The sequence below is a fragment of the Pyrgilauda ruficollis genome, unplaced genomic scaffold (genome assembly GCF_017590135.1).
Source record: "Pyrgilauda ruficollis isolate IOZ18807 unplaced genomic scaffold, ASM1759013v1 scaffold97, whole genome shotgun sequence".
NCBI classification, from domain to species: domain Eukaryota; kingdom Metazoa; phylum Chordata; class Aves; order Passeriformes; family Passeridae; genus Pyrgilauda; species Pyrgilauda ruficollis.
In genome coordinates this window covers 3,539,593-3,561,090 of record NW_024531821.1, presented here as the reverse complement: position 1 = coordinate 3,561,090, position 21,498 = coordinate 3,539,593, and the positions used below count along the sequence as shown (strand labels likewise).

At 54.8% G+C, this 21,498-nt stretch overlaps 1 protein-coding gene across 1 annotated transcript in view; it reads left to right on the top strand.

Annotated features, from left to right (window-relative positions):
- PPP2R2B (protein phosphatase 2 regulatory subunit Bbeta) overlaps positions 1-21,157 on the top strand; it is a 45,248-nt gene extending 24,091 nt beyond the window's left edge. Inside the window, exons 2-9 of the mRNA XM_041489958.1 lie at positions 8,777-8,874; positions 10,109-10,274; positions 11,701-11,813; positions 15,881-16,058; positions 17,301-17,465; positions 18,542-18,711; positions 19,221-19,312; positions 19,830-21,157. Coding sequence (XP_041345892.1) covers positions 8,777-8,874; positions 10,109-10,274; positions 11,701-11,813; positions 15,881-16,058; positions 17,301-17,465; positions 18,542-18,711; positions 19,221-19,312; positions 19,830-20,109 — 1,262 coding nt within the window. The 3' untranslated portion in view covers positions 20,110-21,157. The remainder of the gene's footprint in view (positions 1-8,776; positions 8,875-10,108; positions 10,275-11,700; positions 11,814-15,880; positions 16,059-17,300; positions 17,466-18,541; positions 18,712-19,220; positions 19,313-19,829) is intronic.
- The last annotated feature ends 341 nt before the right edge of the window (positions 21,158-21,498 follow it).

The window sequence follows — 21,498 nt, the reverse complement described above, 5'->3', positions numbered from 1 at the left end:
TGTCAGAGGAGCAATGCAGGGCTGCAGCTGAGTTTCCTGCGTTTGTCCCAGGACTCAGGTGTGTGCTGAGGGTCAGACCTGCTGCTGCAGTGTTCAGCACAGCGTCACCTTTTGAGAAAAGCAGCTTTTGTGTTCCTGCTGCAGATAAAGATCTCGTAAGCAGTAAGAGCTCAGTACTGTTACCATCTGTGAGTATCTCCCTGTGTCAGATGTTCAGGTTTTCAGCAACCAGTGATGTCCCTGGAAATCATAGGTTTTCAGAAGGTATTTTGGAACCAGGCCACTTTTTGGGTTGCTTATGCCTTTATGCCCAAGCATGAGAAGTGCCCTGACAGTTCTGTGGCAGAAATCATTGGAATTTTTAAAGGTTTTAATGTGGAAGGGGTGGAAGACTTGATCAATGCTCAGCTGCTTTTTACAAAATCTTTTTTTTTTTTTTAAGGGTGTATTTTTGCAGATGGACTTGGATTTTCCATCACTATTCCTAAGCCCAAATCAGCCATTTTGAGGAGGTTGTGTCTGCTGTGCAGCTAAGCCTCTTGGCACAGGGATGCAGCATAAATCCTGCAGTGAGCCAAGGGACAGAGCAGTCGGATGAGTTGCCTGGAATGCTCTGGCAGTGTGAGCCAGCACAGGCAGTGAGTGCAAGGAGCAGCCAAGCACAGGGCAGGGGGGGCATGGGCAGGAGGGCAGGCTGCTGCCAGCCTGAGCCACTGCCCCAGTGCTGTCCTCTGAGCCCAGCTCTGGGAACACCAGGGAGTCACAGAGGGCTGCCCTGATGAGCCCGTGTGTGCTTGCAAGATGAATAATGTAGAAAAGAATAGTAAACAGAGAAAAAAAATCATTCAGGAAACTCTGGGTTTCAGTAACTGCCCAACTCTCAGTTTGCTTTTAAGCCCCTAAGAATAGCTCTGTTGGTTAGAGCATGGTGCAAATAATGCCAAGGTTGTGAGTTCAGTCTCTGTATGGGACAGTCACAGACTCAGTGATCCTTGCAGATCCCTTTCAACTCAGAATATTCTGGGATTTCTTAGAAGAAGTTGCCTGTAGACCGTGGTTGGTGGTTATCTCAGGTGTACATGCAGAGGGTCTGTCCTGGCTCAGCCTGGACTGTTCACTGGGGCAGCACCTGTGAGCCTCTCCCACCCCACCCAGAGCTGGCCGTGCTGGGGCTGGTGGTGGGGTTATTGGCACGGGTGGGGAGATTCTCGGGTCCCAGGCTAATTGTCTTGATTTACGTGCTGTTCTGCCACCACAGGTGTGATGTGTAACAGCTTAATAAGGTGTTCACAGCCTGACCAATTAAAAATTGCCGTTAATCCAAGAGCTAATGGGTTGTTCATCGTGATGCAGATAGAAGAGTTTTGTGTTGTGTGCACAGCCAGGACTGGTGTGCAGGCATGGGTGCTGTGTGGGGCCAGGGCAGCTGGGCCAAAGGCAGCTCTCCTGCTCTGCTTCACTCTCTTCACCTGCTCAGATGGGCTGAGCTGTGGCTCTGCCTGAAAGCTGCCCTTCCCTTCCCTTTCTGTTCTATCGTTCTGCTCCTGTCAGTGGCCCAACCCATCACATCCCCTCCTTTCATGTCCTCGCCCTAAAAGAGCAAGAGATTGAGAGCCCCTGGGGCTGTGAGAGCCCCTGCTCCCTGGGAGTCTCTGTGCTGAACCCTTCCATGATGTTATTTCCTCCTGAACTCTCCTTTCCATCAGTTCCAGTAAATTACACCTGGCCAGGATGGTGGAGTGGTGTAAATTCACATTCTTGCACGCTGGCATTCTGAAATGGGTGCCTTGGTGGGGCACGCTGAGTGACACGAGGGTTGCTGCCAGCTGGGAGTTTCTTTCGTCGAGGTTGGGTAGCACGAAATTCCTCTTTGCTGTAACAAGGGCACAGAAATTTGGAATGTGCCAGTATTTTTAGCTGCTCAGTCTAGGAGTGTTATTCCATTCTGGGGAAGAGGAGCAGCTGTTGGCAGCTCTGCAGCATCATGTTGCCGTGATGAGGAGCAGGGTCCAGCCCTGCCCGAGCTGCTGGGGGTCCCGTGTGAGCTCCCCGTGACTCCCTGTGACTCCAGCCCCATCCCTGCAGGAGCAGGACTCACGGTGGGCAGAGGGACAGACCTGCCCCCGGCTGGGAGCTCTTCGGGCATGGTGCTTTCCACTGAGCCCATCCCTCGCTCACCACAGCCCTGGCCTGGCTGGGATGAAGGGGTCGGGCTGGTGCCGTGCCGTGCCGTGCCATGCCGTGCCGTGCCATGCCATGCCATGCCATGCCATGCCGGGCCATGCCGTGCCGTGCCATGCCATGCCATGCCATGCCATGCCATGCCATGCCGGGCCATGCCGTGCCGTGCCATGCCATGCCGTGCCGTGCCATGCCATGCCGTGCCATGCCAGGCCATGCTGGGCCATGCCATGGCTTGCTGTGCTTCACTTTGTGGTGTCAGCAAGCTGTGGTGTTTCAGGGCGTTTTGCTGATGCTCCAGATCCTTACTGGGGTTAATGCAGTGGAATTGATTTCTGTTTCCCAGGCTGTGATTCACCTCAGCAGGGGATAATCAATGCCGATCAATCACATGTGATTTTGCATGCCGTTAGATTGCAGTTTAACCTCTGCTGTCCTCTGCCCTCCCTCCTGCCGTGGACCACTCAGTTTGGGGCAGGATTGATGGCCCAGCTCCCCACACTACCCTGCACATGGAACCTAGCCCTGCTCTGGTGGGACTTGGATGCTGGTTCCTTGTGCCCTTCAGCTCCACGGCCTTGCCCAGGCTTTCTTCCTCTTTAGCCTGCCATCTCTGTACCTGAGGGGCCCTGAAGTCCCCCCTGGTTTAGTTCCTGACACTTTTTCATGGGCAGGGAAGGGAGTTGCGTTCCAGTCTTTGAATGAGCCCCTTGCTCTGCCCGCTGGGCTGGGGGCTGAGGGTGCAGCTCTGCTGCAGCTGCTGGCTGTGCTGGGTTAGATCTGGCCTGACACAGGGCACAGAAGCTCCTGGCTCCTTCAGGGTGCCTTCAGTGTCCAGGCCTGAGCACTGGTGGGGCCACAGCTCCCATCAAACTGCACAAAAAGCCCTGCCATGGAGGTGAATTCCTCAGCACTGATGGCAATGCCTTTCAGAGTAAACACTGTGCCAGCTCTTGTGTTTGTTTTAAGAGAGGCAGACAGAAAGGGAGACCAAAGAGGTCTCTTTTAAACAGTGAAATGTAGAGTCTCACCATTTTCTGAGCAAAGCAAGACCCTCAGCCTGTCACCAAGGGTCAGACCTGGGAGTCCTCCTTGAGAGGCTGAGGATTGGGCTGCGTTAGTCAGTTGTAATTCTGATGTTTGTGTCCTTCTCAAAACCCCTTTCTGAGCTCAGGGTCCGTCTCCTGCCGTGGCATGGTGGGATGCAGAGAAGGTGGGATGCACTGAGACCTCCACAGGGGATCTGTGGGTGGACCTGTGCTCTGGCTCTCCCATTACCAGACGTTGCCTCCATAAGCCTCTTAATTTTTCATTACCTCTTTGCTGTCTTCATCCTGAGTGGTTTCAGATGTGGGTTTTGTCCCCAGTTAACAGGACCCATTGCTGTCCCACTTGCTTTCTCCCTCCTGGGCAGGCAGAGCAGGGAGTGGCCACTGTGCCATGGCTTGGTAGTGCTCCCAGCCAGGGGCCACATCTCTGTCTCCTTGGCAAAGCCCTGCAGCCCCCACTCCCTTGGGGGGTCCAGTGCGGGATGAGGGATGTGCTTGTGGTGAGTTATTACCCCACACTTATCAGTATTAAACTCGATTTGGCAACTCATAGCCTGGGATTTGAATGACCTAAATCCTTCCTTTGGCAGCCTGGTTTGCTGTTATTTATGGTGCTTCCCAATTTATTATCATCTGCAGTTGGAGGCTTTGTGCGTGGTGCTGTCCACCAAGTGATTTATGCACAGTAAAGAGAGCAGAGCATCCAGAGCCACGGTCCCCAGACCCCCACACCCCTCCTGTCCCCTGGCACCTGGGGCAGAGCTGAGCGGGCAGGGAGGGCAGGGGCTGCCCCAAAACGCAGAGTTGTGTCTGGGGAAGGAATTGGCTCGATGGTGTCATCAGGACAGCTCCTGGGCCTGGGCTGTGGCAGAGCACTGAGGCTGTGAAGGGTCAGGAGCACAAGGCTGATGAGGAGCAGCTGAGGGAGCTGGAAAGGGGCTCAGCCTGGAGAAGAGGAGGCTCAGGGGGACCTTGTGGCTCTGCACAGCTCCTGCCAGGAGGGGACAGCCGAGGCATCGGGCTGTGCTCCAGGGAACAGGGACAGGAGGAGAGGGAACGGCTTCTGGTTGCACCAGAAGGGAAGTTTAGTTTGGATATTAGGAAAAATTTCTTCCCTGAAAGGGCTGACCAGCCTTGGCACAGGCTGCAGTGATGGAGTCACCATCCCTGGAGGGATGTAGCAGATGATAGGGAGTGGCCACTGTGCCTTGGCTTGGTAGTGCTCCCAGCCAGGGGCCACATCTCTGTCTCCTTGGCAAAGCCCTGCAGCCCCCACTCCCTTGGGGGGTCCAGTGCGGGATGAGGGATGTGCTTGTGGTGAGTTATTACCCCACACTTATCAGTATTAAACTCGATTTGGCAACTCATAGCCTGGGATTTGAATGACCTAAATCCTTCCTTTGGCAGCCTGGTTTGCTGTTATTTATGGTGCTTCCCAATTTATTATCATCTGCAGTTGGAGGCTTTGTGCGTGGTGCTGTCCACCAAGTGATTTATGCACAGTAAAGAGAGCAGAGCATCCAGAGCCACGGTCCCCAGACCCCCACACCCCTCCTGTCCCCTGGCACCTGGGGCAGAGCTGAGCGGGCAGGGAGGGCAGGGGCTGCCCCAAAACGCAGAGTTGTGTCTGGGGAAGGAATTGGCTCGATGGTGTCATCAGGACAGCTCCTGGGCCTGGGCTGTGGCAGAGCACTGAGGCTGTGAAGGGTCAGGAGCACAAGGCTGATGAGGAGCAGCTGAGGGAGCTGGAAAGGGGCTCAGCCTGGAGAAGAGGAGGCTCAGGGGGACCTTGTGGCTCTGCACAGCTCCTGCCAGGAGGGGACAGCCGAGGCATCGGGCTGTGCTCCAGGGAACAGGGACAGGAGGAGAGGGAACGGCTTCTGGTTGCACCAGAAGGGAAGTTTAGTTTGGATATTAGGAAAAATTTCTTCCCTGAAAGGGCTGACCAGCCTTGGCACAGGCTGCAGTGATGGAGTCACCATCCCTGGAGGGATGTAACAGATGAGTAGATGTGGCACTTGGGGACATGGGTTAGTGGTGACCTTGACAGTGCTGGGGGAATGGTTGGATTCGATTTTAGAGGGCTTTCCCACCTAAATGATTCCGTGATTGTGTGTGGTCACAGACCTGCCTCTCACTTCCTAGCCCAAGGAGGCATGCTGCACTGGGACAGCAGGCAGTGGGCAGAGCCCCTGCAGGGCTGGGGGCACCCTCTGCCCGCTGGGTTTGACTCCAGGGATGTCCCTGCACCACGGAGGGGCTGCACTGCTGTGGCCTGGCCTCACAGGGGTGTCATCCTGTGTGCACTGGGGCCACGTGCTCCTGGCACAGGTGTTGGGACAGGTGTGGTGTCCCGTGGCCTCCCCAGGACAGGACGGACCAGGGCCCTTTGCATGGAGCTGCTGGAGCAGGTGGGGTGTGCCAGGAGCAGGGATGATGTGCCTGGAATGCTCTGGGAGCGAGGACAGGGTGCTTGGGATGCTCTAGGAGCAGGGATGGGACAGCCAGGCCCCTGCCCTAGTGGGCAGAAGAGGGGTGGCTGCGTGGGCAGCTCCCTGCTGCAGATCAGGCTGCTCCAGGGATCCAGGGCTCAGCACCGACTGCAGCTTCCCCAGTTTATCTTCTTTCTTTTTAAGAACATTCATTCCCTGTTCCTGGCAGAGAGCATGCCTTCCTCCACGCTGGGAGAGGGGGAGGGGGGTGTGTTGTAAATTTCCCATTTTTCTGATAAAACTGTATCGCTACGGCGGAAATCAAATCCCATCTTGGATATTTTTAGCATGAGAGCATGAAGGCACAGAGATGCCGAGGGAAGGGAGGATGGGAGGGGAGCGAGGACGGCGGGCTGGGTCTCCATGGAAACTGTTTGCTTTAAATTCCCGCATTGGGGCACTGAGTGTGTAGGAGGTGATGAAGGAAAGGAAAAAGCAAAAAAGAGGCAAGGTTTTTTCCTTTCTGTTGTCACAAAACTGCTGAAGGAACCTTAGGAGAAATGGGCATAAATTATTGATCATCTCAACACGAATACCTGTGCATTTTCATTAGCAGCCACCCTGTCGTGTCTCTCGAGGGTGCAGGTGGGGTGTGCAGACCCCTGGTTTGTTCAGACACCTTTGGAAAGGAGCTGGTGTCACTCTCTGATCCTGAGCTGGTTCCTCGGTGGGACTGCCCCAGCTGCCCTCTGGATGTTCTTGTGTGCCAGGCTGCTGTTTCTGCCCAGACACACGAGGGGAAAGAGCCAGTGCCCAGACCATGGGTGCTGGGGGAATGATGCTTCTGCCAGCTGGCGTGGGTTTGGGCTTGGGTTGGATGCTTCTACTCAGAAGAGGGGTTTTTTAATATTTAGGGTATTTTTTTAAAATATGAAAGGTGTAGTTAGCCAGGCGGTATTGGTGTTCTTGTCTGAAGTCCTGATAATGGGCATGAGTACACCTCAGGTCTGGGGGACGTGTGGACATGAAACCCCCTTGTCTGTGGGTGCAGTGTAAATGGGGGGCTGGGCTGGGGTGGCACGAGGGTGTCTGTGGTGCCTGGCCCTGGTGTCTCAGACCACAGTCCTGCTCACAGGCTGGTGCATTAGATCATGTCTGAAAAACTCCTCACTGCAGCACACAAAGTTATTTTTAATTCATTGAAAAGGGAATGACCTAAAACCGGCAGCTGGTAATGGAGAGGATTAAATAGAGCAAAACAGGTACATTTTCAATTGAGTAATTTCAGAAGGAAGCAGCATGTCTCATTATGAGGTGCACGTTAGCAGTGCCCAGCCAGAGCCACTGAGTCCCCTGGCTGTGCTGGAGCAGCTGCTCCCAGCCTGCTCCCAGCATCATCCGTGTGACACCTGGGGACACCAGGCTCAGCCCGTGGCTCCGCAGTGATGCTCTCCAGGGTGGGCTCACCTGCTGCAGCAATGAAACCCCTGTGTGAGCCAGGGCTGAGCTGGAGCTGCTGGGCCAGGCTTGGGCCGAACACAGAAGTCCCTTGCTCAGCTGGGACGCTGCCTGGGGCACAGAGGTGTTGTTTGGGGGCAGCCTGTGGGTGTGTGAGGGGACTCTCAGGTGCCCTGTCTGGGTGGTGCTGCAGCAGGGGGTGTGGGTTTGGGGGATGCTGTCTGGGCTGGCATCCTGGAGGACAGACCCGCAGGGGTATTCTGAGCTGCACCAGGAGCTTGGGCCAGTTGATGCATTTTGTCTTTTCTCGTTTGCTCAGGTAGCTTTCTAGTCTGTATCTGGGAGAAAACTCTTGGGGAGGGAGAGGCACAGCTCAGGTTATATGTTTCTGAGGCTTTCTCTGCTGGCACGCACCAGAGCTAACGCACAGGAGGAAGCAGAGCAGTGCTCAGAGGGCTCTGAGTGCTGGTGGCCACAGCCCGGGCAGTGCCATGGCCTGTGAGCACAGCCACTGTTTGCAGCCGTGGCCAGCACCAGGGCTGCCCTGAGCCCTGGGCTGCAGGCGTGAGAAGGGCAGGGAATTTGGGAATGCAGATGGCAGGAGTGAGCTGAGCTGGCAGCTGTTATGGCCAAGTGTTCGTCGCAGAGTCCTGCCCCAGTGCTGAGGCTCCAGGGCTGCAGTCATTCTCCCAGTTCCCCAGCTTCTTCGTGCTGCTGGAGAGTGGCTCCCCAGGCAGTGGGTGAGCACCAGTTGGGCAGTAATTGCTGTGGAATTAACCTCTGACATTCTTCTAAAAATAGGCCAAATAAATCCAATCATTAGCAGCTCCCCCTGCGCTGCCTGGAGGGTAAACACTGCAGATTAAAGCGTTTGCACTTACAGGTCTCTGTGTGTCCCCTGGCTTCTCCTGCCACCGAGCCCAGGACCCTGGTTTGTGGGGAAGGGGAGCGGTGTCAGTGCAGGGCCTTTTCAGCTGAGGGAGGGCTGAAAGGCACCACTTTAATTTACCTTGGTAGGCGATGGTAGGTTGAGCAGTGTGCAGAGGAGAGCAGCAATGTGGATGTAGTCACCTGAGCTGTTCCACCTGAGAAGCTCAGGGAGAGAGGACAAAGGTGAGGTTAACCTGTCTGCTCCCTCTCCTCTGAGGGTGAAGGCAAACCACCAGCCAGGCACAGGGTGGCACAAGGGCCAGGAGGGAGCCAGCTCTGCCCATCAGCCAGCTGCTGAGATGAGATGCTGGGGGCACCCTCAGCACCAAGCCGTCCCCAGGTGTCAGGAATTGATTGTGTCACCCCAAACGGTGAGGGCAGCTCCCCAAGGCATGAGGGGAGCGTGCTGTGCCATGCTGTGCCGTGCCACGCTGTGCTGCCCAGCCCTGGGCCCCTGCTGCTGACAGCAGTCCTCAGGCTGCATTGAGCACAGGCACAGTACCTGGAAATCCCACTGGAACCGGGGCTGGGGCACAGGCCAGGGCAGGGGCCATGGCAGCATAGTGCTGAGCCCGTTCAGTGTTAAAGATGATAGAAAAACAGGGATTTATGGAGATGCCGCAGGGTACCAACGAGGCACGTCGCTGTACAGGGCATGGTGCTCCCTGGATGCCTGTGGAAGTCAGGCTGCAGTTACTTAAATTGTCTTTGTCTTCTCTTTACCAGCTGACATCATCTCCACAGTTGAGTTCAACCACACTGGAGAGTTACTGGCAACAGGGGACAAGGGGGGCCGGGTTGTAATATTTCAACGTGAGCAGGAGGTAAGTGCCAGTGAATGCAAAATGCCCATTTTATCCTTTTAAGTGAAGCGTCCTGCTGTTCCCTAATCTGCCTGTGTCACTCCTAAGCTCAGGGCTCTCCTGGCATACTACAAGCTGAAAAGTAGCTGTTAACATCAGCAGGGCCAGATTTCCTCCTGCCAAACACCTTCCAAACATCACATTGCCTGCATCCCTCTGCTCCATGTGTAACAGGGACCAGGCAGCACATCTGAGTGTGTGACGAGTGCCCACCTTGGTGATGACACCACCCCAAAACTCATCATGCCACCAAAATTCTGCCATCCACCAGTGTAGATGGATGCAACAATTAAGTTTCCCTTCCAAAACTTTGCTCAGGAAGTGCTAGCAAATGCTTTGTTGGAAGCTGGAGGTTGTGCCTGCTGGAGGAGCGTGTGTTCAGCCCTCAGCATGGCCCTGCGCTGGCGGGCACCCTGCCAGCCTGGCTGGGGGAGCTGTGCCAGCTCCTGCCACCTGGGATGGCCCCCACCATTTCCAAAGCTGTGCCAGTTAGCTGCTCTGCTCTGAGTCAGTGGGACCTGTCCTCAGCTGCTCTGGAAGGAAGGCATCAGACTTGGGCATGAGACAGGTCATGGTCCAATGATGGTTTTAAATTTATGTCAAAGTTAAGGCTTTAAAATTGTTTCTACATACTCTGAAGAGAGCTCAGTGGTTGACCATCACATGTGCAGACACCTCATCAGCCTTTCCAGCACTGGTCAATTTCTCCTTTTCCTCTCATTTCATTATTCTACTGCTTTTCCTGAACTTTAAGCCTCCAGCATAGTTCTGAATGTATCCACGCAGCTCCTGTTCGAGGGGACACGTGGGGCTCCAGCCACCCACCCAGACCAAGGCTGCCCATCCTGTGGCTGCCGCTGCTGCCAGCAGCTCTCCTGTGGCTGGGTTCAGCACAGCCAGGAGCTGGCACTCGCTCCCGGCTGTCACTGGGGCCAGGCTGGGGTGGCATCCATTCCCTCTGCGTTCCCTCTGTTTCCCCTCCATTCCCTCTCCATTTCTCACCCATTCCCACTGCGTTCCCGTTCCATTCCCTGTCCATTGCCGCTCCATGCTTGCTGTGTTTCTGCTCCATTCCCTCTGGTTCCCGCTCCCTCCCCACGGAGCTGGCCGAGCCGCGGTGTCGCGGAGGCCGTGCCGGGCGCCCGGCCCTGCGCTCGCTGCCACAGCGCCCTGAGCCAGCTCCCGTCCCTCGCAGAGCAAGAACCAGCCCCACCGCCGCGGAGAGTACAATGTCTACAGCACCTTCCAGAGCCACGAGCCCGAGTTCGATTACCTGAAGAGCCTGGAGATCGAGGAGAAGATCAACAAGATCCGATGGCTGCCGCAGCAGAACGCGGCCTACTTCCTGCTCTCCACCAACGGTACGTGGCACGCTGCCCGCCGCCCAGCCCTGCGCTCCACCGCCCGGCCTGCTCTTCTCTGTGCCCTTGATTCGGGGAAATAGTGGCTGAAAACTCTCCCTGCAGGGTCACACGGGTGTCTTGGGGCAGTGGGTCTGGCAGAGCTCCATCCCTGTGCACCAGGTGTATTTCACAGCAGCCCCTCCCTTTGAGGGAGAGAGGGAGGCTTCTGCCCTGACAACAACTTATGGTTTTTATTCTCAGGATCCTGGGATTTATTTATTTTTTTTAAGACAAACTGCAGGTGTTTTGTTTCAATTTGCAGTCACGTTGGGCTCAGCAGTTCCATGTTATGTTCTGATAAGTGTCATGAGGATCTAGGAATATTACTTGGGATGAATGGGACCTTAAGATGGATGTGACTTAATTACTTCAGGGGAAAAGGAGGGGTCTAATTATATTCCATAACCAACTTACCTTGTGTTATAGAATTAACTCTATTGATCATTGTAATAAAATTCAAAGACTTATTAAACTCATTTGGGGGAGAATCATTGAAATGAAATGAAGATTAATTATACAGCATAATGTTCTGTTAATTGAGTTTTTAAATAGTTTTTTGATTAACAGGGATATTACCCTTCCATTTGGGTGGTGTTCCATATGCAGGCAGGTTATCAAAACAATTAGTTTGGAAATACTCCTGTGTTATACTGTTTCTTTTTGCTCTTACTATTACACTAACATTTTATAGTGAACCCTCCCCCCCCTCCAAAATAGAGCATGTTAATAAAAACAAAATTAATTTACACTGCTTTGGAGTTGCTGTGTAAAAGAGAAAATGAAGATGGATGATGGGGTTTTGTATGAAACCTGGTGGAAGTGATGATAAACTATGGATGGAGTCCCTGCCAGGAGGGAGCGAAGAAAACACCATTATTCAGAGTTACCCCACGTGTTCCTGGTGTTCTTTCTGCAGGGGCTCTGTGGCACAGGGGGTGGGATGCTGGGAGGAGACAGGGAGCTGCTGGGGTGGGAGCTGCCTGCAGTCCTGGTGAGAGCTGGGCTCTGCACAGGTCTGGGAGGAGAAGGTCAGCGTGACTCTGGGTGAGTACAGACACCCTGTCAGCCTCAGGGCCCTGAGGTGTGCCCTGCACAGCTGTGCTCCTCCGCAGGGCTGTGCACCCGCAGCTTGCTGTGGGCACAGGTACCCCTGTCACCTCTGCCAGCAATGGCACTGGGGCACAGGTACCCTCGTCACCTCTGCCAGCAATGGCCCTGGGGCACAGGTACCCCTGTCACCTCTGCCAGCAATGGCACTGGGGCACAGGTACCCCTGTCACCTCTGCCAGCAATGGCACTGGGGCACAGGAGGTTTTCCAGCCTTGACACATCTGTCAAGGCTCGGGGAGCAGCCACCTTGATGCTCTCCTCTCTCCTCCCCCAGACAAGACTGTGAAGCTATGGAAGGTCAGCGAGCGGGACAAGAGACCGGAGGGATACAACCTCAAGGATGAGGATGGCCGTCTCCGAGACCCCTCCATGATCACCGTGCTGCGGGTGAGTGTGGGGGGACCGTGGTGGCTGAGGAGTCATTCCCTGCGGGGTCTGGGATGGAAACTGCTGCTGCTGTCCCCTGTGTGCCATGGAGCCTGCCGTGGGATCTGCAGTGCCATCATGCCATGGGGCCTGCAGTGCCATGGTGCCGTGGGGCCTGCCGTGGGATCTGCAGTGCCGTGGTGCTGCGCTCGGTTGGTGCCGAAGGCAGCCCCCGGTGCTGTGACTGGTGCAGGGGCTTGGCAGTGACGAGGGAGCTGCCCGGGCTGTGCTGATGCAGGGCAGCGTGTCCCGTGTCTGGTGGCACAATGTGCTCCGTGTCTGGTGCCACAGTGTGCCATGCTGCCCCATGGGCTGTGCCCATCCCAGGAGGTGCCAGGGCCAAAGCTCTCCCAGCTTGGAGCATTCCCAAATGTAGCTGCTGCTGTAGGAGCAGAAGTACTTCCTCCAAATGAGTTTTCCTCCTGGCCATGACCTTAATCAGACCAGACCAGCTTGTAATTTATTAACACCCTGTCCGAATTTGCATTTTGAGTACTTGTGGGTTTTATATTTATACATATGAAATTATTACTATGATTGTGCTATGATTACTATGACTCATTTTATGGGTCCCAGTTCCATTGTGCATGAAGCCATTGAGAACCCTGGGCAGGCAGTTAATTCTTGTCTCTGTACAGGGTTGTTCCTGGTGACTGGCAGTGTTTTTCTTTACACAGCAAGAGAGCATTTATTTCATGTAGATGTGTATCTGCTGTTAAGTTTCAGGCAGCATTTCCAGCCTAACATGGTGATACCTGACAGCCCGTTGGAGAGGTTTGCTCAGTGCCTGGCTGTCAGAGCTGGGGCTGTCAGCCCTTGGCAGGCTGGGAGGCAGGATTTGAAAGGCAGCAGTGTTAAGGATGTTATCCCAGGTGGTGCTTCCTTCTCTGCTCAAACACACAGGGAAGGCCCTGGGATTTCTTTCTCCCCTGTAGAAAGTCATACTGAAATATCAGAGAACCGAACAGGGTTGGAGTCCACTCCGTGCCTTGAAAGTTTCAGCCTCTGTTTTGCTTTCAGCCCGTGGGCTGCTGGCAGCAGCTCAGTGCAGCGTGGCTGGAGGAGCTGCTGTTTGGTGTCTGCCACTGCGCCGGGGTCAGCGCTGCCCCTCCTGCCCCTGGCCAGCGGCCGGCCGAGGCGCGGGGTGCCGGGAGGTCAAACACGCTTTGAGTGCTCGGTGTGATGCTTACTGGTGTCTGCTGTGAAGTGCCTGTGCTCCCTGAGGACAGAAGATTGAGTCTTCCACCAGCCCCCTTTGATCTAATGTTTTGGTGATTTTACTTAGACAGATATTTACAATAGCTGTAACTGTTTTGCTGCAGCTTGGTGTTAATCTGACATGTAATTGTCCTGTGATGGGTATGCTTTAAATTAAAGCCACATCCATCTATGGTTTAATTTTTAACCACAGACAAGTGAAAAAAGGGTTTTAATGCACCTTGCTGCCATAATTTCTCATCCATTTGGCTTAATGGTTTAAATGCACTTGATGAGCATCATCCTCTGAAGAATTTCTAACCCACACAGTGCAAAAAGGATATTTAACTCTGCTCAGGCTGTGTAGTGAGGTGTTTGCTGTCATTAGTAGAGCTCTGGTGATTTGAATCACCCCCAGTCTAATAGCTGCAGCCCTCTGACCTTGTGTAACTACCTTGGTGTGCTCCTGAGTTCCACTCGCTGTACCTGTGCCTTGGGACATGCTAGGAGATAATTAACACAAGTGATGTCTAGGGCTTAAACCTTTCCAAAGAGAGGATGTGTTGGCTTTGGTCACTCCCAGTGCAGGGCAGTCTGGGGTGTGCCCTGCCCCGGGGGCAGGTGCTGGGTGCTGTGGGTGCTTGCTGCAGGCGGTGCTGCTGCTGGGGGTGCAGTGTGTGCCTCTTTCCTCGTGTTTGAGGCTGTCACAGAGCCCTCTCTGAAGAGCTGCCACTCCACTCTCTCTGTTCCAGCAAATTCCATGATAAATCCTGGTTTGTGTCTCCATTTTTGTGGAAGCACTCAGATTTCTTGGCCCCCGTGCAGTTTCCCAGGGATGCTGTGCTGTGCCCCGCTGCCTCTGATTGCCCTGACAGCAGTCCCAGAGGGGCTGTGATGGAGATGCCTTGGCGAGGTCGGCTGTGCTGCTGCTGCCTTTCTGCCTCAGCAGAGAGATTTGCCTCTTTTTCTTGTACACGTTCTGCAGAGCATTTCAGTGACAAGGCGGGGACAAGAGATGGAGGCAGCAACTCCATCAGCTGCGTGGACGAGCAGTGAGGCAGCAGCTTTGTCCTCCTGCAGGAAGGTCCCTTCTGCATGTCACAGGGCAGGTCAAATGTGACAAAATTCTGAGCAGCGTGAAGTTGTCACTTCGCACTGTGAAGTCTGCCATGAAAACAGTGCTTGATGCTCATTTTGTCTGCAAAATGCTACGCTTGAGGTGGCATTGGGCAGTCACAGAATATAACTTATGGAGGTTGGAACTGAATTCTGGGGAGTGTGCCTGGAGGAGCTGAGCCACTGGGGCAGGTGGAAAACTCACTGGATTTATCCCTGAGCACTTCCCTGCTCCCTGATTTGCCAGGGACCGGATTACAGTTTCCTTCTCGGAGACTCAAGGCTGGGGTCAATCCGAGCTTCAGCTTGACTAATCCCACTTGACCAAATCCTGTGGAGCACGCCGAGCTCCGGCCGTGCTGCTGTGGAGCAGGGGGCTGGGCTGGGGGAGCGGGGCAGCTCTCACCAGAGGGGGATGTGTGTCATGCACAACTGTCATGTGTGCTTGGAGTGAGTGGCAGGTCTTCGGCATGGGGTACCTGCTAAAAGCAGAATCAAAATTAAGATTTACTTTGTTTTAAATGAAAAGTGACTGGCATTGCCCCCCTTCCTGAAAACAGAAAGTAATTGAATTTATTAGTGTTTTATTTTCTTTGACACATTGATGAGCTTTGTTAAAATGAATTGCCATTTAAAAATGGGTGTGTGTGACACCAGAGCCTGTCCTGAGGTGGGCTCTGGAGCTGGAGCAGGGGGGCACAAGGAGGTCTCTGCTGTTCAGGCTTGTTGTGGCAGCGTTGATTGATCTGGGTGGGTTAGGCAGAAGCTCACTTGGCCTGTGCCTGCTTCAAAAAACCACAAGAACCAGTTCCAGTTGCTGTCACATTGCCCCATTTGTTGGTGTCTCCACTGTGGCTGAGGCCTGGCTGGGCAGCTGCTCCCCTTGGCTGTCCCGAGCCAGGGTCCCTGTGCTGCTGTTGGGGAACGAGCTCACCATCTGCTCCCAGCAAATTCCTGACTGCCCATCACTCCCATCCCCACCTCTGCAGCCAAGGAAAATCTCCTCAGGCAGCACACACATTGTACAAGGAATGGAGCAGCTGGAGGAAACAGCTCACTGGCAAGCAGGAGCATGGGCTGGCACACTCTCTGTGTCCAAAGTTATCACTGACCCCACTCCTCACACACGTGATCCCCTCTGCATCTCCCCACTCCCCACTGGGTTATGCTGATTTAGCTAAAGGCAAACACCCATAGCTCTGTTCCTGGTCCTTCCCTGTCCCTTCTCATCTCTTACCTCCATCACTTCACTGTGAGACAAATGCGAAAACATTTAAAGAAAAAACGTGCTGACCTGGCTCTGTCAAGCAAGGTATTTCTGTCAGAAATGCTCCAGGAATTTCAGATCCTGGCCAACAGTGACAAAATGAGGAAGAAGAGGTTCTTCATTTTGGTTTTTTTTTTTTGTTTCAAAGCTGGAACAGTTGCTGCAGCAAGATCAGAGCCTGGTTTACTGGGCTCTCACTGCTTCACTGTGCTCTAACCATCCTGGAGCCTCTCTCAAAATTAGATTTTGGGTCTGCTTGTCCTTCTGTCATACAGGTGGGAAGGCATTATGTTTCCCTGGAGAGAGCCTGTTAGGGGTGAGTGGATAGAAGCACGGGCAGCCAGAGCTCAGTGGGACCCCGTGAGGCCATCCCCCCTGCCAGGTGCTGGCCTGGGGCGGCTGGCTGGACCCTGTCCGTGGGTGCTGACGCTCTCTCCTCGCCCTGCAGGTGCCCGTGCTTCGGCCCATGGACCTGATGGTGGAGGCCACTCCCCGGAGGGTGTTTGCCAACGCACACACCTACCACATCAACTCCATCTCCGTCAACAGCGACTATGAGACCTACATGTCAGCGGACGACCTGAGGATAAACCTGTGGAATTTTGAAATCACAAATCAAAGTTTTAGTATCCTTTGGTGTGTGTGGCTCTGGGAACAGCCCTGGGTCCCAGGGAGGTGCAGCCCCAAGGGAAGCAGCCAGGCTGTGCCCATGCCTGTGGGGATGGGGACAAGTGGGCAGTGCCTTAGCCCCACACCAGTAGTGGTGCCCTGCTGCAGGAGCTTCACCCTCTGCAAGGCTGGCAGGAGTTCAGGGGTACGAAATACTGCTGCCTGCAGAGCACTGGGGGTCCCCAGGCCCATGGGTTGTTCTCAAGGCACTGCCCTCTCATCTCTCCTGTGCCACTGGTGGGATGCCAGGCTGTGTCCACACGAGGCATCCAGCACTCCCATGGAGCTGCTCCCTCCACGGCACGGGGCTCAGCTGGCATTGCCACCGCTGCTGCTGTCACCCGATGTGTGGGTGACACATCCTGAATTTGCCTGCAGGGTCTGGTGGGGCGGGCAGAGGGGGGGTGGTCTGCAGGTGGTGGAGGAGACAGATGCCTTGGGGAAGAAGCAGTAATGGTGCCTTGGGGAAGATGGAAGCGGTTATGGTGTGGTCCCAGTGCACCCTGCAGTGGTGACAGGCTGCCAGTCACTGCTCTACAAATGAGGTTGTGACAGTCACGCTTGTAACAGCCACATCGGAAATAATAAACAGGGCACGAATCGTTGAGGGTATTTATATGGTGTTTCCTGCTGAGAAATCCCTGGGGCATGATTTAGGCAGATGGAGAGGATTTCAGCAGTCACAGGCATGTGGCGATGGGAGCTCTGAGCAGCTGCAGGAGAGCAGGGCTGTGGTGCCTGCTTATTTGCAAGGATGAGGGTGAGGAGTACCAAATCTGTGACAAACCCCAGGGAGTTCACATGGCCCAAGGGACTTACATAGGGGTTTTCTGTTGGTTGTTGTGCCCTGGGCTTTGCTGCCATTGCTGTTTTCAGTATGGCTACTCACCATGGCACAATGTTGCACTAAAAGACGTTTACTGAGGCCTGGCGTGGGTGGGCAGATCAGGTCTCGTGTGCCACAGAGGGTCTTCAGGCTGGTACCAGAACTGGGGTTCCCAGCCTAGCAGAAGACATGCTGGATGTTGGCCTTCCCCTGCTGGTGTGGGCCGGTCCCACTCCGTGCTTTGCCCTGTGGTGGTGGTGCCTGCCCGGAACACACGGTTTGCATGGCTGAGGAGAAGCGCCGGTGCCAGAGACATCAGCAGGGCTGGGCTGGGCTGGGCTGGCCGCGTGGGCTCCTTGACTGGCCCTGCCAGACATCGTGGACATCAAACCAGCCAACATGGAGGAGCTGACGGAGGTGATCACGGCGGCCGAGTTCCACCCGCACCACTGCAACGTGTTCGTGTACAGCAGCAGCAAGGGCACCATCCGCCTGTGCGACATGCGCACCGCGGCCCTCTGCGACCGCCACGCCAAGTGTGAGCGAGCCGCCGCCGCCCGCGGGTTAAAAGAGCACAAAAAAGGGAGTGGGGAGGCCCACCTGGGCTTGGGTCTGCCCTAGTGCCTCGTTCCCTTCTCCCCTGGTGTCCCTGGCTGCGATCCCCGTGGCCACTCGCTCCCCTCCAGGGCCATCTCGGGGTCCCCGAGGAGAGGGAGCTGGGAAGGCTGCTGCGGGAGGAGGGAGCTGCCAGAAGGAGCTGCTGCGGGCAGGGCAGCACCTGCTCAGTGCCAGAGAAAGTAGGTTTGTTGTGTAAGAGGGAATTAGTGCTCAGAAATCCTTTCCGTGAGCTCAGCAGCCCAGATCTGCTTCTGCAGCAGGAGCAAAGCCACACAAAAGCCTTCAGCCCAAAAATAGCTGGCCCGAGCCCCTGCCCGGCCACTGGCTTTGGTTCGCAGACCCGCTCAGGGACTGGGCAGCACCAGTGTGTGCTGGGACCCCCATCCTGGCTTCTCCTCTGTGTGTGTGTGCTGGGAGCCTGGTCATGGCCGTGCCTGTGTGCTGGGAGCCCGGTGCCAGCAGAGCCCCTGCTGCTGCCAGTGCAGGGACCGAGCAGGATCCACACAGCAGAGCTGGTGGCCGTGGCCCTACTGCCCATTCCCAGAGGCACCCAGGGACAGAGCCCTCACAGGGAGACCAGTGCCTCATGGCTGACCTGCTGTGAGCAACAGAGACACGTCCTGGGTTCAGCTGCTTTCTGCCTGCCTGAGATCTTTGATTTTTCTTGTTGCTATCGCTTTTTATATGGAAAAAACCTCCAGGTTTCTGCCAGTGGTGAAAGGCCACAGCTCTGTGTCCTGCTGTGGGCAGTGCCTGTTCTGTATTGTTGAGATCATTTATATGGGCACTTCAGACATTTTCCCACTGTAGTGGAGCTCCAGGACGTGGTGGGGGGGTGATAAATCTAAGCACATGTGAGTGCTGGGTACAGCATCATGCAAGTGCTCTCTCCCAGAAGCTTCCTGTGGTGCCAGGACAGGGTGGCAGTTCCCTGGCCTGAGATCAGGGAGCTCCCACCTCAGCTAATGCTGGGGCTTGTTCTTTCCTCCTGCACAGTTTTTGAAGAGCCCGAAGACCCAAGTAACCGGTCATTTTTTTCTGAGATCATCTCCTCAATCTCTGATGTCAAATTCAGCCACAGTGGAAGGTACATCATGACCCGGGACTACCTCACTGTCAAGGTGTGGGACTTGAACATGGAGAACAGGCCCATTGAGACCTACCAGGTGAGTGTGGCACAGCCAGGGGCATGCAGCAGTGGGGCACCCGCTGAGTTCCTTCCTGAGCCACACTCTGGGCCAGTGGCAGGAGGGGTGGGGATGCACCTGTTGTGTGGGAGCTTTATGCCTGTAGATGGTGGAAAGCAGAGTGGTTAAATGTGGGCTCAGGTTGCCTGGTGGGTTGGCACCATGTCCCCAGGCTGAAGGTGGGTGAGGAGAGCAAGTTCAGATGCTGGGAGAGCCATGTGGGAGGCCTTGTGCAGAGCAGGAGCCCTGTCCTGTCACCCTGTGCCAGGGGATGTCCCCTGGCACTGCCTGGGGGTGCCCAAGCCGTGCAGAGCAGCTGGAGGTGAGAAGAACGGCGGTGTGGGAGGGCACAGGCTGCCAGGCAGTGCCCAACGCTGCCAGCTCGGCTGTGGCGAGCGTGGGGCACACCCTGTGAGCCAGGCTGAGTCTGCCAGTCCCTGGGCTGTGCTGGCCACCGTGGGGGCTCATCCTGTGCCTCCCACCGGCAGGTCCACGACTACCTGCGGAGCAAGCTGTGCTCGCTCTACGAGAACGACTGCATCTTCGACAAGTTTGAGTGCGTCTGGAACGGGTCTGACAGGTGAGCACGTGCGCCGTGGCTGCCTTCAGCCCCGGGATGCTCCCTTTGGTTTGGCCCAAGGGCTCCCGTGGCCCCTTGGCAGCCCCTTCCTGGCCTTTGGCTGGCTGTGGGGTCTGCACAGGGGCAGCAGGGACCACCTACACCTGTAGCCTGTACGCAAGTGGGGATGGCTGAGGGTCCCACTCTCTCCCGGACAGAATCAGTTCTGCCTCTCTGTCACCCACCGCTGGAGGAAGGTGGTGGTGGGTTTAGCTTCAGATTGCCAGAATCTGGGGATAATGAGTATCCAGGTGTGACTTACACTGAGCTAGGTGGCAGGAAGTGTGTGACTCCCTGACAGGGCTGTTGTGGTTTTTGTCTGAGCCATCAGAGTGAGCTGACAAAGCACAACAGGGCCTAAGACAAATTCCAATGCTTACCCAAATCTCATTATGCCTCTGAATGTTCAGTCTTGCTCTGGTCACCAGCAGTTTGCCTCTGAAAAGGTGTGAAAATCATCTGTCCTTCCCCGTTGCAGTGTCATCATGACTGGCTCCTACAACAACTTCTTCCGCATGTTCGACCGCAACACCAAGCGCGATGTGACGCTGGAGGCGTCGCGGGAGAACAGCAAACCCCGTGCCATCCTCAAACCCCGCAAGGTCTGCGTGGGTGGAAAGCGCAGGAAAGACGAGATCAGTGTGGACAGTCTGGACTTTAGCAAAAAGATCCTGCACACAGCTTGGCACCCCTCCGAGAACATCATCGCTGTGGCAGCCACAAACAACCTGTACATATTTCAGGACAAGGTTAACTAGGAGGACCAGGTCTTCTTTAGGAGTCTCATGTACTGATACCAGTAAACACAAGGTTTCAACTGTTCCTTTTCTTTCTTTCCTTCTTTCTTTGTTTTCCTTTCCTTCCTGTTCTCTGTTCAGTTCCTGCTCTGCAGATGGCGGTTGTGCAGAGGAGCGCTGGGGCGCTCTGGCCCAGGGGCCACTGGGGGCACCCCCAGACACCAGATTTACACAGGGAGAGCTGAGACTTCCTACAGGGCAGTGTGAGCATGTCAGGCCTGGCCGTCCCCTGTCCCCAGGCATGTCCCCAGGCAGTGCTGGGGTGGCAGCAGCCCTCTGTCTGGAGGGGGCTGTCAGCTGGGGAAGGGATTGATGGGGTAACACACCGTGGGCTCTGGCCAGCTCTGGTGGCAGTGGTCCCACTCCAATTGCTTTAAACCTGATCCCAGAAACATTCCACCTGTTGTGTGGAAGATTGGAATGTTGCCTCCCTTTGCCATTTTCCACATTTGTCTTTTTATTACAATTACTTTGTGTTTTACCAACAGAGACAGCAAAACCAAACGTAAAATGGAAAAGTTCAGTTTTGCAATGGACAAGCTTAAGGGGCAGGGGGTATGTGCTGCACCTCCAGATGTGTCTGCTCCAGCTAGGTTGCCCCCCCCAGCCCCAGAACCCTCCTGAGGATTTGGCTTTGTAGATACTGTGGTGCCTTCTTTGGTATATGAAATACCTTTATAAATGATGCTTCCGACCTGCATTGATCGCAAACCAAACCAACCCTGGGCTCTGCTGCAGTTCTGGGCTTTGCTTTGGTCATTTTTCTCATTCTGTTGTGAGCTCTTGCATGTCGTGACTGACTGTCTCTCTCTCTCTTTCTCTCTCTCTCTTTTTTAATTAATTTATTTATTTATTCAATTTTTTAAAGATAAAGTATAAGTTGCTAATTTATGACCTAAAAAAAAATCCAACTGTATATTGCTGTTAGCCCCTGACTGTGTCAGAGAGAGGCTGTCTGCAGTCCTACATTATAATAACAATGATAATAATAATAAAACCGGTAACTCTTTCTCTTTGCATGGCGAGGCTGCCTCTTTCTACTCTACAGATGGGTCAGGTCCCTCTTTACTTGAGCAACTGTTCAATAAAAAAAGATTGACTGGATTTTCTGTAAATCTGAAAACTGCTCCTGCAGCAAGAAGCAAATGAAGTCAATTACAAAATTCAACACCATCACTTCGGCAGTGGCTCCACAAGGGTGACCCTGTTGCCATCCCTCCCGAGGGGGCACCTGGCACCCCCAGCAGCCAAGGCCTTCAGGATCTACGAGTCACCAAGGCCAGGTGTCCCCCAGGACAGCCTCTCTGCGGGCACCGTGAGGATCATGGCATGCCCGACCAGGGAAAGGAA